Raw genomic sequence first — 20,231 nt, forward strand, 5'->3', positions numbered from 1 at the left:
CACTACACGCAGTCAGAATTTCACCAAGGTCCCCATCATCAGAATTGTCTTGTACCACAGCAGCACTGCTGCCACTGTTACTAGAATCAACTTTTGTATTTCCATTATTCTGTGGACAATCCTTTTTAATGTGTCCCTTCTCCTTGCAACGATAACACTTAACTTTGCTAGAGGATTTTGATTTTGAACGCGACCTCCCATTCCCGTTACCACTCTCACGTGGTCTTCTTTTACCTACAAACATACCTGAACCAGAACCCTCTTCTAGAGAAACCTTTCTTTTCAATTCTTTGGACATAACAACATCTTTCACATCATTAATAGAAATTGTAGTTCTACCATTAGTATAGTATCTACAAAATTCTCATATGAACCAAGTAGTGAACACAGTAAAATTAGAGTTTGATCTTCGTCATCTATTTTAACCTCAACCCCTTGAAGATTAAGAATAATACGATTAAAGGTATCAAGATGATCCTTTACCTGAGTACTTTTGGACATCCGGATGGTGTAAAGACGTTGTTTCTGATATAACCTGTTCATGAGAGAGTTGTTTTGGTACTTCTCACAGAGTTTATTCCACAGCCCAAAAGTCGTCGTCTGATCTACAACCTCCTGTAACACCTCATCAATAACTGACAGCAAGATCGCGGAATGAGCCCTTGCCAGAATCCCCTTATTTATCTCCTCCTTCGTGTCTTTAGGAAACTTGTCTTCTCCATCCAACGCAGCCGCACATCCTTGTTGAACCAGAAGTGCCCCCATCTTGACCTTCCAGATCGTGAAGTCATTCGACCCATTAAACTTCTCCAGATCAAACTTATACGAGAATATCTTCAATCAATTAGATATGGTTGTGATACCACTTGTTGTGAGAAAACGAGAAAGAAAGCAAATAAAGAATGCAGAAGTTATACTTGGTTTGGTGACGGTGTGTCAACTTACGTCCACGGGCAGGAACCGGAGAGATTTTATTATACTGATTCAAAGAGTTACAACCATGTCATACGACTAGGAACCATAGTTATCTATTTATAAACACCCTAAACCCTAAGCCTATTTGTTATTAATAAGGATAAGCCCAAAAGTAATCCTGCCAATTGAAACAACCTTTTTACTTTGGTTTTGGATCAAGTAGACCACTAAATTCAAGTCACATTTCAACAGGGCGCAAATGAAATTTTTAAAGTAAAGGAGAAATTTACACTGAATTTCGAAACCATAAAGCAATTATGGATAATTTTGCCATACATATATTTGACTGAATAAAACCAACCAACAAAATTGCAGTATGAAGATCGAGGACATAAAGGTAGGGACAAAAGAAAGATGGGTATACATACATACATACCATACCATGTATAGCAATTGTGTTAGTTTGGTGCAGTGTAATGTAGTTCCTTCTATCAAGGGTCTTCGGCACTGCAAATCTTCCATTTGTAGATGCTTGATTTAAGGTCACTGCCACTGGGAAGAGCAGAGGACCACTCAGACAAATCTGGCAAAGGTCCAGTAAGAGCAAGATAGTTTTCACCTGCGCCTGGTGGCATCTTTTTCCAGCTTACCTGCAGATATATGTTGTCAATTACAACCTTAGACCAACCAAATAATTTAGTGGTAAAGATATTATACATGTTGCGGTAACAAAGAAATGGATTGGCCCAATAGCATTATTCACAAGATAAAGAACTAAGATTAAAACCATTTGTAAAGTCAAAAAAATAAAAAAATAAAAACGAAACCATTTTCAAACTCATTGTCTAGGCTTGCATATCCCTTTTTCAAGCATAAAGAGATACATCCCTCTTGGGTGCTCTTGGATGAACTATATTATTCCCTAGGTTGAATGCAACACACTTTATTCAACAAAGTTTACAAGGAACTTGTTACAATAATATCCAAAAGAACGAAAAGAAAAACGCACTCACAGAAGACACAATATTTGGTTACCCTATTCGATCACAATTGAATCTTCATCCGACAGCACTACAAGGCATTTTCACAAAGATTTTATCAAGAAAAGATTTTTGGCCAATACCGACAAAGTCCTAAGCCAGTTCACGCTTTTTATCATGCTTCACAATCCAGCAACATCTCATTTAAAAATTGATTGTATCTCACTTTTACAATTATATTGCAACATCAATAACAGTGCCAAATCTTTTCTTCTTATTCTTCAAGTCCCGTTAAATTGATACATAGCTACAACCTTTTAAAGGTTACAACCTTAGTTAATATTCTAGTAGGGTTTTCTTACCATTGAATATTGGAAGTGTTATATATTGTTAAACATATAGTTAATTGTATCTTAATGGGCCTAGTCCAAAGTAGTATCTTATAGGTCTAGCCCAATGTATCTATATATATTTGTAAATCTAAATGTATATCAACAATAAGAATTAGAGAGAATAGAGATACAATTTATTCATTCGTGGTATCCGAGCAGGTTTTGAGGACGTTTGGAGGCCATCCTTCACCGAAGTCGCCCGTTGCTGGAGTCTCCATCAGCTGCCAGTCCATCTATCTGCTATCTGGTGAAGGGTTTGTTTGCTGCCTGAGGAAGGGTTTGTTCCAAATCAGAGTTTCTGACCCGCTAATCCTACACCATGCCTTCCATTACACTCTGTGTTACATATTCTTGGCCTTGCATTTAATTTGATCTCTATTAGCAAACTCACTTATGCCTTAAATTGTTTTGTCTCATTCTTCCCTGATCATTGTCTGTTCCAGGACCGTCTGACGAAGAAGATTGTTGGTAGTGGACATACGTCAGAGGAGCTCTATATCCTTGATATTCCTGCACCCGCTGAGTCTGATTCCTGTATTGCATATTGTGGTACTCATACGCCTTTTGAAGCTCTCTATCGACTTGGTCACTCCTCACTACCATTGCTAAAACAATTACACCTTTAGTTTCGTCATGTTAAGTCTTTAGATTGTGAGTCATGTCATTTAAGTAAGCTATATCGGCTAGCATATGTTCATCGGTCTAATAGAAGGTCAAGTAGTCTGCTTGAGTTAGTACACTCTGAAGTTTGGGATCCTAGTTCTATAGTGTCAAAATCAGGCTTTCGGTATTTTATTTCTTTTGTGGATGATTTTTCTCGAATAAAATTGATATATTTTATGAAATCTCGTTATGAAGTCTTTTCTCACTTTTCTGCCTTCTATGTTGAGATCGAAACTCAATTTAATATTCAAGTTTTTGTTGTTCTATGTAGTGATAAAACAAAACAATACTTCTTTGAACAATCAAATCAATATATGTGTCAACATGGTATACTTCATGACGTGGACGTCCAAAGGTCTCCCAAACCATTTAGACCAACTACCCGAAGCCGAGCTCGTAAACTCCAAGATCAATTTTTCGATTTAATCTGAGAATTCGAGAAGAAGAATTTACACAGGGATGAAACATGGAGACTAATCGACCCAAGCCTAATGGTTATACAAGCTCAAATAATTGAAGCATGTGATGATAAAATTACGTACATAATAAGCATTGTCATGATGTCATTGCGTACATTATAAGTATTGACATCATTGTTTACATCACGTGTGCGAATATATTATTATTATTAATTACAATTTTAGAAATATACTTTTTTAGGAATATGTTGTCAATAATGTGATATTGGTAATACACATTTAGGAATATGTTGTCATTAATGATATCTATCAGTAATATAATTTTATGGGAACAAGTAAACATTAATTGTATTGGAATATGTTCTCTTATAGGAATTTGTTGTCAATTTAATTGTAGTAAGTGTTTTGTCCCTTCTCCCATTGGCCTCTATATAAAGGCACTTGTATTCATTTTCATATAAACTTGGCAAATCATATATTTCACTTCCATCGAAAACTTGTGTTTTCCATTGTATTTACTTTAATAGTGTGAGTGAGTGATTCCTTGGACAATTGAATTCAAATCGGATATTTGAAATTATACATTAGTTCGTGGCTTCTAAATTCTTACAGATGAATTAAGCCTATTGATTTGTTCATTTTCCTTAATTAGGATTTTGGGTCCAAAATAAATTTTTGAGATTCTAAATCAACTATGTTGAGTATAAATTTCTATCCTATCTTATCTATTTTCTTTTTCGAATTTCTTACATTGATTAAGGTTATTCTTCTTTAATCTAGGAAAAACATATGAACCCACACGAGTTACGTCATTTTGGTATCAGAGCTAGTTAGCTCGAGTTCCCACACTTAGTGATATTCTTAATGGCAAAAAAAATTATGCAGAAAAAAAACGAAAAAAAAAAATTACACAAAGCTTGTGCTAATTAAAAAGCAGCACTCTTGTTTGCTTGTTTTATTATTAGATCCGCATTTCCCATCATAAGTGTTTTTTTTTTAATTCTCAACTTTATTCTAGTTCTTCGTAGTTGTTTTCACTCTCTTGAAATTTTTTTATTGTCACATCTTTTGTGACACTTCACCGATCTAATTTGTGCTTTGTGCAAGACGAAGAGGTACAATACATGAGGAGTGAAACACGAGAGTTGTGAGGGCTTATTTTCTAACTAATCAATACATATATTTCCATATTAATTTTTCTAATGGAGGAGAGGAGGTCACACGGATTCAAAATGTAGATGTTCAAAGCCTTTTGAACTTTGTGATGAACCAAATGAATGAGTTACACCATCCTATATTTTTGCTTAATGACCGCATGGATAAGTTGGAGTTAAACCAACAGCGGCAAGGTACTCCACATTGTTCCGAAGCCCTTGACGAGGAAGGTGTTCGTGAAAGGGAAGTTAGAAATAACACTCTTCAAAAGAAGTACCAGCTTCCCGACGTAACCTCTGTGAACCAAGGAGGTATGAGCATGAATATGAAGATGAAGAAGAAAAGTTGAATGATGAACTTCCATGACAGAGGCAGCATAACCCCCGAAGAAGGTATGATGATGATGTTGCACCACCCGTTAAGTTCCAAGTTCCATCCTTCAATGGAAAGTATCATCCCGAGGCGTTACTAGAATGAAAGCGTAAAATTGAGTTGATTTTTTACATACAACTTTCAGAGCGACAAAAGTTACGTGTTGTTGTCATGGAGTTCTCTAAATATGCTTTATCATGTTGGGACCAGACCAACCTCTCATGACGTAGACACGGAGAGCCTCCCATGCGCACTTGGAATGAGTTGCAAGGACTCATGTGGAGGAAATTCGTGCCGCCACATCATCACCATGGGGTACTAAGGAGGTTAGAAGGTTTGAAGTAAGGATCAAGAACGGTGGATGAATACCACAAGGAGTTGGAGATATTGCTGAAGTAAGCTGACATTGACGATCCTGAACGTATTATGGCCCATTTCTTCAATGGGCTTAATAAAAAAATTGTTGATAGTTTGGAAATGCAAATTGGAGAGACAATTGAAGAAAAAGAATAAGGAGCGCATACATCAAAGGACGCCGCAACCGACAAACGTGTCAAAGCCGCAAACTCCCTCAAAAGCAAGTAAGGGGAAAAAATCGTCATTCTTGCATTGTCACACTCAAAGGGTACAACATATTCTCAAAATAATGGATTCACTACTTGCACTCGTGAGTTATTTTGTTTTAAGTGTCAAGGACGATGACATTTTGTCAATCAATGTCCTAACAAGAAAACTATGATCATCACTTCCACTGGAGATTATGTATCCAAATCTGAATAGGACATGGAGAAGACCGAAGAGACCAATCCGGAGGAGGATAAATCCATAACCAATAGTGGACTAACGTTGGTGACCTTGCGAGCTTTAAGTACCTTGCCCATGAATGTTGAGGACACGGAGCAATGGGAGAACTTATTCCATGGGAGATGCAAGGTATGAGAAAAAGTATGTAGCTTCATCTTTGATGGAGGTAGTTGCAATAATGTTATTAGTGACCTTACAGTAAAGAAGTTGGGTTTGAAAACCATTGTTCATTTGAAGCTGTATAAGTTATAAGGGTTGAATAATTGTAGTGAGATCAACGTTATCAAACAAGTGGATTTGGAGTTTGAGATTCAAGGCTACAAAGACAAATTAAGGTGTAACGTACCCCCGATGCAAGCTTGCCATGTCTTACTAGGACGGCCTTAGTAATTTGACAAGAAAGTACTTTATGATGGATATCGTAATAGGTACACTTTCTCCTATCTTCGGAAACCTATTACTTTGAAGCCATTGAGTTCGAGAGAAGTCAACGAGGATCAAAAGTATCTGTACAAACAATATGTGGCGAAGCAAAACAAGGAAAGGGCTCAAAAGAATGGCAAGAAAGTCTTTGTAAGCAAAGATGATGTGACAAGTAAGTCCATTTCAAACACCCTTGACTCACAAAAAATTGTTGAGCAGTTTTTTTCCAAACCTCTTTCAATCCCTCTTCTTCAAAATCCAAACACTCAAATCCCAAAAACAAGAGTTGAGTGAGTAAAAGAGATGCCGACAGATCTTCTATACACGAGAGTGTGATGACTACTTATTTGTTAGTAGGAATGAGATCAACCAATTGGAAAATGAAGTACATTGTTTGTTAATATTCACTAAGCCTTCATATTTGTCTCATCAAGTTACATGGTGCAGCCCTTAACTACTCCACATACGACAAGGAACTCTATTCATTGGTTTGTGCGCTCCAAATATGGCAATATTAATTACGCCAACATGAGTTTGTTGTCCATACCGACCACGAGTCCTTGAATCACATCAAATTCTAAAAAAAGTTGAGCCCAAGACACATTCGGTGGATCTCTTTCATCAACACATTTCCGTACATTGTCAAGTACAAGATAGGTAAAAATAATGTGGTAGCCAATGCACTCTTCCCAAGCTATACTCTTCTTGCTATCCTTGAATCTAAATTGTTAGGATTTTCCTACTCGAAAGATTTATATGCAAATGATTTGAACTTTTCTGAGATTATGATAGATGTCTTAAGCATGCTTACAATAAGTATCACTTGCATGATGGGTACCTAATGTGTGAAAATTGATAATGCATACCTAGATGTTTGCTAAGGCATTTATTGAGATTACCTAATGTGTGAAAATCGGTTATGCATTCCTAGATGTTCACTAAGGCATTTATTGAGTTCTGAGGCACATTTGGGAGGATTAGTGGGTCATTTGGGATTTCAAAGACTTAGAACTTGTTAAAAAAACACTTTCACTGGCCAAAAATTAAAGTTGATGTAGAGAAGGCTATTCGAAAATGCACCATTTGTTTATCTTCCAAGTCAACCTCTCAACATCATGGTTTATATACACCCTTCTCAACCTCGTGGTTTATATACACCCTTCTCAATTCCTGAATCTCTTTGGGTATATATTTCTATGAATTTTATCTTTAAAATGCCTAGAAGTAGAAGTGGAAAAGACTCGATATGTGTGGTTGTTGATCGTTTTCAAAGATGGCTCATTTTATACCATGCACTAAAATCAATGATGCTTCACTTGTACCAAATTTATTTTTCAAAGAAGTCCTCAAGTTGCATGGCATTCCTAAAACTATTGTTTCTGATTGTGACTTTAGATTTTTTAGTTACTTTTGGAAAACTTTATAGGCTAAACTGGAGATAAAATTGCTATTTTCAACTTCACATCTCCTACAAAGGGATGACCAAACTGAATTTGTGAATAGAACTATAGGTAATTTATTGCATACGTTAGTTCAAGAGCACTTGAAATCTTGGGAATAATGCTTGCCACATAGTGAATTTTGCTTACAATCGTACCATTCATAGGGCTACAAATTGTTCACCATTTGAAATTGTGTATGGTTTTAACCCACTAACACTCCTTGATCTTATGTCATTGCCTCGCAATGAGTAAACCAATCTTGATGGTAGGAAGCAAGCCGAATTTGTGCAGAAATTGCATGATGAAGTCTGCACAAGACTTCACAAGACGGCTGAGCAATACACAAAACAAACAAACAAAGGTCACAAGAAAGTTCAATTCCACCTGGATGATTTGGTTTGGTTGCATTTGCATGATGAAAACTTTCCCAATATAAGAAAATCCAAGTTAACACCACGTGGTGATGGCCCCTATTGTGTTTTGAAGAAAGTGAATGATAATAGTTACTGCACCGAACTCTCAGGTGAGTACCAAGTCAATGGTGTTTCTAATGTTGCCGATTTGACTTTGTATGATGTAGGAGACGATGATATTTTTCGGAGAACAACAAACCTTTTCAAGAAAAGGGGAATGGCGTGGGCGTCCAAAGGCCTCCCTAACCACTTGGACCAATTATCCGAAGTCGAGCTCGTAAACTCTAAGATCAATTTTCCGACTTAATTTGAGAACTTGAGAAGAAAAATTTACACAAGGATAAAGATTGGAGGACCAATCGGCCCAAACCTAATAGTTATACAAGCTCAAATAATTGAACATATGTGATGATGTCGTTGCTTACATCATAAGCATTGACATCATTGTTTACCTCACGTTTTGGGAATATATTACCATTAATTACAATCTTGGAATTATATTTTTTAGGAATATATTGTCATTAATGTGATATTAGTAATACACAATTAATAATATGTTATCATTAATGATATCTATTGGTAATATAATTTTATGGGAACGAGTAGACATTAATTGTATTGGAATATGTTCTTTTATGGGAATCTGTTGTCAATTTAACTGTAGTAAATGTTTTGTCTATCCTCCTCTTGGCCTCTATATAAAGACCCTTGTATCCACTTTCATATCAACTTGGCAATAATATATTTCTTTTTCATTGAAAATTTGTGTTTTCATTGTGTTTACTTTCAAAGTGTGAGTAAGTTCTTCTTTGCACAATTGAATTCAAATCGGGTCTTTGAAATTATTCATTGGTTCGTGGCTTCTAAATTTTTGCAGAGGAATTAAGTCTATCGATTTTTTCCTTTTCCTTGGTTAGGATTTTAGGTCCAAGATTAAATTCTTGAGGTTTTAAATCTACAAGGTTGAGTATCAAATTTCTGCCATATCTTATGTATTTTTTTCTCAAATTCCTTACATTGATTAAGGTTATTCTTCTTAATATAGGAAAAACATACGAACCCACACGGGTTATGTCATTTCGTCAGTCATCTTATGTTGATACACCTTCTCAAAATGTGGTAGCTGAGCACAAGAACTGACATCTCCTTGAGACTACCTGTGCTCTGTAGTTTTAAATGAAGGTTCCTAAGACGGTTTCGGCGTGTGCTATCTTTATAGCATGTTTCGTGATTAATCGATTCTCATCGTCAGTTTTGGGGGGGTACAACACGTTATCAAACCCTTTATTCCATCAAAGACTATGTTTTCTATAACTCCTAAGTCTTTGGGTGTCTATGCTTTGTTCGGGATGTTCAGCCACATATCACTAAACTCGATCCCAAGTCCCTCAAGTGCCTCTTTTTTGGGTACTCATGTGTTCAGAAAGGTTATCAATGTTATTGTCCAGATCTTAATCTTTATCTTATCTCTTTGGACACAGTCTTCTTTGAATCTACTCATTTTCCCTTTGACCCTAGGGCTCACAGTTCCCTTTCATACGATGATTGCTAAGTCTATACCGAGTCTCAGCCTCAAGCTCCATATACTAGCTCTCAGCCCCCCATTCCATATAAGACTATTCACTTTTCTCATGTGTACGACTGTCATTCCAAACCCTCTATATTGTGTTCTGCACCAATCTCTTCTTCATATGCAATTCCTGCTCCATTGGTTGAGTCTACTGATTCTCTATTTGTACCTCCTGACGCTACCGAGGATCTTCCTATTGCTCTTCTCAAAGGTAAAAGTTAATGTGCCTATCCTATTCTCTGTTATTTTAATGATTGTTTATCCCATAGCTCTTGCTTGTTTGCGTCTACTCTTGACTCTATAACTATTCTCCTAAGTCTCTCTCTGAGGCCCTATCTCATTCTGGTTGGTGTGCTGGTATGATTGATGAGATTTACGTACTAGACTCTAATGGTACATGGGAGTTGGTCTCCTTACCAAACGGAAAGAAGTCGATTGGTTGTCGCTAGATATTTGCTGCTAAGTTCCATTCTAATAGCTCTATTGCTCGCCTCAAGGTGCGTTTTATGGCTAAAGTTTATGCTCAAACTTACGGTGTGGACTATGTTGAGATGTTTTCTCTTTAATACCCCATAAAAACAATCGCCGAAAGTTCGCCGGAACTTGCCGGAGTCTGATGCCAGGTCGGGCAATTTTATTTTAGGCTTATGTGATACATTTATTTTAGGAGTTAGAAAGATTTAATTCAAGTGTTGTAGTGAAAAGGTTTTGATTTGGCTCATTTTAGGCCCAAGGATTTAAAAAGACCCAACTCTATTATGTTTATTAGAAAAAAATACAGAGGCAGAACAGGAAGGAGCAAGCAGCGACTTCTCCTCTAGCCAGCCGTCGCGCAGCTGTCCTCTTCTACTCCTTTGAAATTTTTTCTTCTCCTCTTGGATTTTTCTCTTAAGGTAAGTGAAATTAATCTTAGATAATTGATATGCTATAGTTTCTAAACCTATTTGTTGATTCTTGGTGGTTTCTTTGAAAGTACTTTTAAATGAGTTTGTTCTAAAACCTTAGATTTTCCCATCTTTCCTTTAGGAAGCTTATTAGGATGATATGTAGAGTTATACGAAAATCTGTACGGCGATTTAAGTAGAAAAGTGAATGATTTGTGAAATGGATTAGAAACTCTAATTTTGTCCTAGCCTAGTTATGATTTTTAGGAAAGGATTTGTGATTTTTTTTTTTTTTTTTTGCGTTTCTTGGGGTTAGACTATGCTTACTTGGATGGACATATGATCTAAACGGTTACTTGGCAAAATCAAGTGAGACTTTAATAAACTTGTTAGATTCTAAATACTGTAATTTTTGCTTGGTTGGCTAAATATTGGCAATTGGAATGTTTTGAATTGAAAACTCTTTTTAAATTTTCCTAATAGCATATTGAGTATTGGGTCATATTGGTAATTGAAACTACATGTCGAGTTCGATTAACTCGTCGATTGTTTGGATGATAAGGCATAGTCTTCCACCTCTGTGTCTTGCAAATACGTGAAGGTATACCGGTATTTTAGGATAGCTAGCTAACCTCAAACTAGAACCCGAATGGGCTAGGCCGAGGGATCGAGATGGCGGGTTCCCTTTTTGGGTGATTCCGAGGTGCTCGTCATTCACGATGAAACGGTATTTAGACTGTTATCCGTGATGGAGAGATGGATTGCGTACAATCCTCTTTTGGTATGTTATATTGGAGACTAAAGGGTTGTGGGCCGTTTGGCGCCCCTCGTAAACTAATAAATAAATTGGCTTACGTGTACTTTGGCTTCGAACCCTTATGTACCTATTATGGAGCTTTTCTTGAGGGTTGTGACCCTATGTTTGCTATGTGTAATTATGTGGCGTGTCATATGAAGTAATAAGGTTGGAAAATTGGGTTCAGCCTGCCCTAATTAAGGCATAGTGGAGTTTTCTTCGGGATGTGTCCATCGCCATTATTTGAAAATAAAAAATATATATATAATGAAGGCGCTAAAAAACTGGTGTGTGTGAGTTATGTTTATGTGATATATGACATTTTAATTCAAATTATCTTCTGCAAATGATTTTATGGCATTTACACGTGAATCATGACTTATACCGTATTAATTTACCTTTGATTAATTGCGATTACTCAACCGTCGTGTTGACCCTCTTTTTACAAATTTTTTGTAGGCGATGGTGCTTCCACTATACCTAAATGATGCATCCACGTCATATGATCCATCGGGGGATTAAAACTATTTTATCTTCTAGAATGCTTTTGAAATCCATTATTAATGTTTAAGAACTTGGTTGGAGTTCTATACGATGATCATTGTCACGTATTGGTGGCAATCTTCCCAACTCTTCAAACATGTCTACATATTGCTCCAGCACTTTCTCGAGATCCCTCTAGCCTGCATTGTTGGCCGACATTGCTAACATGGCTTCTCAAGTCTTTACTCAACTCGCTGGTTCTATTGTTTCCAATAAGGTTTATTTCACTGAAGGATAACAATCTTTTTTTCTTGGTTATTTCACTGTCATAGTTTCCTAATTGACTCGTACATCGCCCAAATTTTATTGCAATGCAACTCCTAATATGAAATCCACGTTACTTTACGAAAGTATATAACAATCAACCACAATATTTTCTTTGCCAATCCCCAACTGCAAGGCCCTACAAACTCTAGTACACGGCAGACGTCTTTCATCCCTTAGTATCACCATAAACAATACATCGTGTTGTATTGATAATAAAAATCTCCCCACGAACTCTTTTGACACAAAACTATGACTCGCACTGCTATCCATAAGTATTCCACCACCCCTCCATCAAGCATTCCATGAACCTCATAGTTCATGGCCTTATGAAACCCACTATTTTATACAAGGGTAAGGACGCATTCCTCGTGTTTCCTTTTTGACCCCTATCTCCATTTTTGACAACTTGTTATCTCCCTCATCCACCTATTCTAGCCTAGACTCCTAAAACTCCCCTTCATGCATGATCAACATACATATATATTTTATAGGGCACTCATGATTCGGGTTGTAAGGTTGTTTGCATTGAAAGCATGGCTTTTTTTCTCTAAGATAATTGATTTTTTGCAGTGAAAGATTCCTATAATGTATCCTCGCCAAAGAATGCCCAAGGTTGCCGAGCGTGATGTGTTGGCATGGTTGCTTAGAATACTCTCTTGCTCAAGCGAATGCCCGGCGAGTGATTTACCATTGGTGGACTCACTGTATTTTCTGCTTGGATAGAGGATGGTGGTTGGCTTACTCTTACGGCCTGGATTCCTTTCTTGGTATTCCAATAACTCGATTTTTACACTATGATTTACCATTATTGCCGTGTCTAAGTATCTGGGGTCCAACAATCTTAATTTGTTACGAATTGCCTGACATACCACAAAAGAAGTAGCCCGACACATGTTCTTTTGCCAAATCTAAAGTTTGGTGGCCGAGTTGTAAAAAAGATTTTGATATAAGTGTCGATATCTTCTTTTTGTTTTAGTGAAGCAAGTCACTTGTAAGGGCTCCCTGCATAACAGTCATCAAAATGATGTATCATCGCTTGCATTAATTCTCTATGAAGAATCCTCGTGCTTTGCTTAAAAGTAGCGGAACCAAGTTAGCACCATTCCCTCCATGGCAACTATTACTAACAGTTTTTAGCAATTCCCCATGACATCATGTAGTTTAAACTGTTGCTATACCTTTCCGATCCAACCAATCGGATCAGCACCATTAAATAGCAATAACATTATGTTCGGTATTGCTACCGGGTTTGAGAAGACTGACAGTTGGTCCCCTATTGATGGTGCACTAGGTTTGCACATATTAGTCACACGTGGGGATTCTGTGGGATTATTGGCCACAGTCGTAAGGTGGTTAGTGTCACCGCCCAGATCTGTCATCAATTTGTGAAATTGTCCAATCATTTAGTTTTGTATGGCTCCTATCTAAGTCTACATTTGAGTATGCATTGTCTTAACCATATACATATGTTGTCGCGTCTTCGTATGCGCTGCATTCAAGGCGGTTAGGTTATCTTAGTGAGTTGAGACGGTTGTCTACATCTCCGGGATGTGTATTCACCATCCTTCGGATGATCCGGCAGGTAGGACCAAATTGGCACGTAGTGAAATATAGATCTTTATCGACTAAAAAAAATAAAGAATAACGAGGTTGATTATCAAAATCCTAGATCCCTAGAATTCTGACTTAAAGAATCCTTATCGGGGAACAGTGGTTCAATAATCTTATTATAGGTCCAACAATAGAATGAAATATGAAATCCAATAGACTTAAACAACTAAAATGCTACTATCAACCCAAAGTGGATTGCTTCCACCAAGCACGCCACGTATATAACATTGGCAGTCGATCCTCCCGCCGTTGCATTATATGTCGGTATCAACTACCTAAAAACTCCCTTTCTCAACCGTAATTTTAATTATACTAGTAGGTGACTACTAAATGGCTCTAAGGACTAATAATTACTATTAATAGTATGGTAATCTACCCATTGCCACCATTTTCTTTGTTCTCATGTCGTGTAAAAACGAACAACACGCAATCACTTGGCTATTGTGGCTCCCTATCAATTGATATCCAAAGTCAACCTTCAAGTAGATTTTTGTATAAATTGTTATAGTTCAATAATGACGGCATGTAGGAACTCATTTGTGGGATGGCTAGCGCCTCTACAAAATTTCCTAGCCTATATTTGCAGCTCTTTTTTAGACTTTAAGTTAAAACATAATTAATTTTTCTTAGAGCTATGAGATAGAAATCCCTTTAATATTCTACAAGCATTACGTGCTTCGACTTAATTTCTCATTTATTGCAATTTCAATGTGACTCTTTGTCAATGCCCATAAGGTAACCGAAAAGTAGATGTAGATCAATAAAAATACAATAAATCAATGGCCATAATCTCAGTATGTTCTTTATTTTCAAGTTCAATGGGGTATTTGTTCCTTCAAAATGAGTGCAAAATAAAACTAAAGATGACAATATATCGGGTATGGTTGGGTACTGCTGGAACAAGACCAAACCCGAATACATATCATTAAACATAAGATCCGAATTGGACCTAATTATATCCAAACGCAAATATACCCAGATCCTAACCAAGATATATCTGATAAGACCCGATAAAACCAAAATACCTTTTCAATACTTATCATTTTCACTCCAACTTGGACATAAACGTAGACCTGAACCCAACATGCATCAAAATCTATATATTGATTTAAGAAAATCATCATGAATAAATAAATCAAATTTAACAAAAAAAATTATATAATTATATTGATAGAAATGATTTTTCCTTAAATATTATGAATATATTAGTATATAATCAAGTCAAATCCATGTTTGGATTAAATCCACACTGAGACCCATGACCTGGCGCATAATTGGACCAGACCTCAATTAAATGAGTTGGGTTTGGGTCAGATTTCAAACCCAGATCCATTGTCATTCCTAAAAGGAACTAATGACAATTTGCTTGGTGTCACACATACACACACATATATATATCAGACACTACCATATATGGGTGCCGAAACCCATAACTTCCTAATAATAATAGAAACCAAAAACAATAATAAAAACACGGATGGAACCTTACTTGTCCAGGAAAAGCTTTGCATAGAGCTCTTATCGTAGCATTCGGCTTCCAAGCATCGTTGGATGATTCATCATCCCGTTGCCATACTCCATTCCCATCAAGCAATCCTTCTTCACCAGCACCACAGTTCACCATGAAGCGCCCACCGGGCTTCAATTTATCACGGAGCTCCAACCAAGTAGAAGTCTGAATGAGAGTAACAAACATATATACAAGTACAACATAGATTGAAGATTATTGGAACAGAAGTTATATATCAACGGGATAAGTTTTTGGATACAAAATGAAAGTATACATAAAAAAAACAAGACATTTATTTGGCTACATCATGTGCTGAGGAATGAAGAAGAAATGAGAAGCTACACTGTCTGTTACTTCAGTATTCTATTTCAAGGTTGACCAAGCTGTCAAACTATAACTTTGCCATTAATAACTAAACAAAATTTTTATTTTTCCTTAGCCTTTTCCTTCTATTATCTTGCATTTGTCAAATCAACAGCTACATTAGGCCATATTCTTAGGTCTGTAGCAATCAAATAAAAGAAATGTACACTGCTACCAATCATGACTGTCTCAAAGAAGAGCATGAATGCACGAACATATACCATATCCAGTAGCTGTTAGATTTTGTTGAATTATATATTTACCTGTTCTAATTTTGGCAAGACCTTTCCATCAGCAAACAGATCAACTATTATTCCTGCATGCAATATGTTGAAAGCAATCATAGTTTCAGGACAGACCTAACGTATAATACTTGTATTAGCATAATTGAATCAACTGCATACCTGCATATCCCCCAGGAATAGCAACATCTGGAGAAAACGCATCACCAATGTGAATGTTAAGCACTCCTCCATCGACTGTTTGCTTTTCAACATCAGAAAGCCCAAGATAGTCTCTTGATATATGTATTAACTAGGGATCAAACAAACAAACAAACAAACAAAACAATCTTTAACATCCTCTCATAGATCACTGATCTGTCATCTAGCATCAGGGAAGCTAAGTATTCAAAAAAATGTAAGTTGATTCCACAATTTTATCATTTTGAAATGCAAAAATACTGTGTAGAAAATAAAAATGTGTTAGGAGTCAAATGAATCTAAATGCAGGAAGAACAATTAGGATCGATACAATTTCATCTATCTCCCAGCCTTCCAGCTGCAGTGACGGCCATAGTTCAAGCATCAAATGTGCAGCTGTTCCTCCACCCTGCAAAATTTTGTTATGCCACCATGTAATATACCAATTAGGCATGACTGCAGAACAAGTGTGTGTCTCCTGAACCAGAAGTGCCCAGCAGTAAATATTCACCTTAAAATTCAGGGGAAAGTATAATTAATTACCAAGCCAAGGATTGCTATGGGACCATTTGGAACCACAGGCGGCAATGTAGCAAACTCGTCCTGCAATGATAAACGGATTACAACCTCGTATATATAGATAGCTCATGACGTGGCTAAAAACCAGTCCACAATCGAATTTATGACATAAAATGAGTATGAAGTTGTTTTGAGGAGGCGAAATGGTATTTCTTGTGCAACAGCAATTGTCAATGAAGGACAATACGTACCCAATAGGAACCGGTCCATTTAGTTGCTTTGTTGAGCATGCTATGAACATTATCTGCGACAGCCAGGAACAACCAAGAGCAATACTTTTGACACGATCAACATGTAATTTAGGGCCAAAAGGCAAAAGCAGAATGAAGATTATGTATGTTAAGTAACATACGAGTGGAATCGAGCAGAAGGAGCCTTGAATTGGGAGTATCGAGGACTAGAATGTTGTTGTAACCGCTTTGCATTGCCATCAGCACCTGGAATTGGTCATCTGCGTCTTTGTCTGGGTTCTGGGAGTACTGTGTCTGTGATGCAACTCTGGGTCTCTGGAGAGAAAGGGTGAATTGAGAGGGATAAAATGGACCCTGAATCGTGGCGGGTGTTGGACTGGAAGGGAAAGAAAGGGAAAATCGAGGAGAAGGATACCGAAGAGGCGGCGGTGGCAACAGTAGGGAAGAAGCTGATGCTGATGGCATGGTGATTGGAATGGAATTGGAAATTAGAAACGGAGAGAGACACAACTCCCCGCCACCTCGAAGGTTGCACTGATAGGATAGGATAGCATAGCCTTAGAGCAAAGGCAGGGCACATAAAGGGATGTGAAATCTGGTGGGTTCGGTTCTAAAAATATTGGTTCAGGTCAGGGTGTAGATTTTGAGTTTTAGACTCGGTCGGATTTTGGACGGGATTTTACTATAAACCCGTCTCACTCCGGACCTGGACACCATCCCGGATATTTTAAAAATTATTATAATTTATTTATATTTTTATACAATATAAATTATATTATTTATTTATTTTTAAAAAATTAAATATAAAATACAATTTTAATTTTAAATCAAATTTATCTACCATTTGTTTTTTTATAATTCTCTTTATAATTGGGACTACCGCTGACCGTCATCACTACGAACTATCGTATATATTTGATTATTCTTATTTCTAGAACTATAATTTTATGGTACTTTAACGCATACGTCTTTTAGTATTAAGTTATTTTTTTAAAAAAAAATTATTTTATTCTTTTCTTTAAAAAAAATGAGTTTGTCGGGTTGGCGGGACGGGACGGGACGGGTCCTGGGGCCGCGTTGTAGCGGGTGGGGCGGATCTTAAATCCTAATATTTTCTAGCATGGCGGATCCCGAAGCTTACAAAACCTGTCCCGTTGACATCCCTAAGCACATATAAGTGATAGCTTTTTTTGTTTTTTTAAAAATGGCAAAAGTATCTGATCAAATACTTTTTTCTATATATATATATATTATATTAAAAATTAATTTGATATTCAAAATATCAACTTTAACATTTATTTATTTATATTATATACTATTCAGATTCAAAATTTTTACTATTCGAATCTCATTTCAAAAATTCAAAGCTCCAAACGGACACAGACCCCAAATTACACATACATTCACTTTGAAGGCATTTAAAGTTGTACACAAAATAAAATTGCAAAATTTTTGTATTTATTCTATTACACCAAATTTAATCATACATTCACATTTAAAGCATTAGAGGTTGTACTCAAAATAAAATTGCAAACAAATATAGTAAATGGCAAATAAAGAGAATACAACGGAGAACTAATAATTATTCTTTTATTTGTTAAGATGAAAAATTCATTATAAAATATAACACAGATATATTAAGAGAGACAAAATAATTGATATCAAAATTATGAATGAATAAAAAATATTTTAACAAATAACTAGGTTGTTTTTGTTTTGGGGTTTGGATTTTGAGTTAGAATTTGAATAGTAAAATTTTTGAATTTGAATAGTCGTATGATGTGATATAAATAGGTATTGATCAGATTTTTTAATGTAAAATTGATTTTTAGTATAATATAAAAAATAAAAAATAGGTGTTTAATTTGATGTTTTTGGGGGAAAAAAATTGGATGAATGGTCCAATCCCTCAAACAAACACACCCTATTTTTTTATTTTGATTTTTTTATATTTCAATAGTGCTATTTTATAAAATAAAATAATTTTTATAATAAAAATTATAAATTTAAATAATAATAAAAAATAAAAATTGTAAATAAACAAATTTTTTTAATAAAAGTGAATAAGTAAAAAAAATTAAAATATAAAAAATTAAAATTAATATACTCATAATTATCAATTCTCTATGTATAAAAAAATAAAATAAAATAAATGACTTAATTCTCAACAGTCAATTTTATGTCTCAATCAAACAAGAAAAATGAAATTATTTTTATTTCTTTGCCCCAATTTCTTTGTACCAAAAATCCTAAATGTATTTTTCTTCTCTTTCTTCATTGTGTTATTTATTTGTCCCTCTCTCATTCCCTTGACATATCATTGCTACGTAAAGAATATTAAATTTTTCTCCAAACTATCGTATATGCATAAACTTACAGACCTATATAATTAACATCTATGGTTACGGTGAATGTTGCAAAGTATGATATGAGCTATGTTTACCTTGGATGTTCTGCATGTATCTATAAATACTAATTTAAAATAATAATAATAATAATAATAATAATCTCCGTTATAGAATAATTGATTTGCACTTTCTACTTTAGCTATGTGGTTTAGTATAGTCTCCATTTCATATTTTTTTCATCAGCTCGCGTTGTATAAATTTAATGTACCCCTAAAAGTAATTGCATATTCTCAACCAACATAGTCAAAGAAATCTTCAATCCATCTTGTCATCCAAACGAAGCATAAAACAACAAGTGTATTGTCAATCTCTCCTCATTTTTTTTTTTACAGTACTATTTTATATCCTAGTTTGTTCATTTGAATGTGGTTTAAGCATTGGTCGTTATATTGTATGTCTTCATTCGTTGTTGAGAAGCTATTGTTCACCCGTATGTTTGTTTATAGTTGTTTATTTGTTTCTATTTTGGGTAATGTATATCTATATTGTCAAAGTTGGGTTTTATATTTGCATGGTTTAAGGGTAAATAAGTTCATTTTTTTATGTAATTATTGTAGTTGTGTGTTTTATTTTGTTGTTTTTGTATATTAATCATGTTTGTAGGTCGATATTTTTTGTACAAGTTAAAGTACCCGAGCCTCAGTTATGGTATTGTTAAGTACTCGCATTTGCATCTTTCAAACCTATTGTACCATATAATATACTTCAGGGGTGATATGTATACCATAATTGTGTTATTAAATCTCTTTAGAGAATTGGATAAACTTTTAAATTCATTTCAAATACTCTATTGATGACTGATACTTAATGTTTTATAGAGTCCATAAAGAGTACAAATCTTTGGTAAGCTAGTTGCCATTTTGTACTTCGATAATAGGGTCAAAAAATTGAAGAATAAGGTGTCGGACCAACATGTTAAAGCAATAAAGCTTACCTTTTTTTGTCATTCTTTTAGCTGTCCAAAAATGAGACTCCCTTGGGCGAGGAGGAATAGGGGGAGAGTAGTGCCAAAAAAGGCAACAACAAGGAGGTGAAGAGCAATGATTACCATTATGCGGTTGTTTGGTGTATATGTTTGATGAGTGTTACAACCACGCAAACCCTGCAGT

General features: G+C 35.6%; 1 protein-coding gene across 1 annotated transcript; it reads right to left on the reverse strand.

Moving 5' to 3' along the window:
• Positions 1 to 1,207: 1,207 nt before the first annotated feature.
• On the reverse strand, positions 1,208 to 17,289 carry LOC127263323 (uncharacterized). Its single transcript, XM_051292296.1, has 8 exons — positions 16,876 to 17,289; positions 16,715 to 16,767; positions 16,488 to 16,547; positions 16,276 to 16,353; positions 15,927 to 16,056; positions 15,786 to 15,838; positions 15,134 to 15,324; positions 1,208 to 1,560 (listed from the first exon to the last, which is right to left on the reverse strand). The coding sequence occupies exons 1-8, from the start codon at positions 17,177 to 17,179 to the stop codon at positions 1,407 to 1,409; spliced, it is 1,023 nt and encodes a 340-aa protein (XP_051148253.1). The 5' UTR covers positions 17,180 to 17,289; the 3' UTR covers positions 1,208 to 1,406.
• Positions 17,290 to 20,231: the final 2,942 nt, after the last annotated feature.

Source organism: Andrographis paniculata, unplaced genomic scaffold (genome assembly GCF_009805555.1).
Source record: "Andrographis paniculata isolate CXL003 unplaced genomic scaffold, ASM980555v1 Contig69END, whole genome shotgun sequence".
NCBI classification, from domain to species: Eukaryota; Viridiplantae; Streptophyta; class Magnoliopsida; order Lamiales; family Acanthaceae; genus Andrographis; species Andrographis paniculata.

What these genes read in the sequence shown, in the direction of transcription:
- LOC127263323 (XM_051292296.1), bottom strand. Translation starts at nt 17,179, where the DNA reads ATGCCATCAGCATCAGCTTCTTCCCTACTGTTGCCACCGCCGCCTCTT. An exon ending in GCTGGGAGATAGATGAAATT is followed by an intron (nt 16,057 to 16,275) that starts GTATCGATCCTA and finishes TTTGATCCCTAG; the next exon opens with TTAATACATATATCAAGAGA. An exon ending in TCTTGCCAAAATTAGAACAG is followed by an intron (nt 15,325 to 15,785) that starts GTAAATATATAA and finishes ACTCTCATTCAG; the next exon opens with ACTTCTACTTGGTTGGAGCT.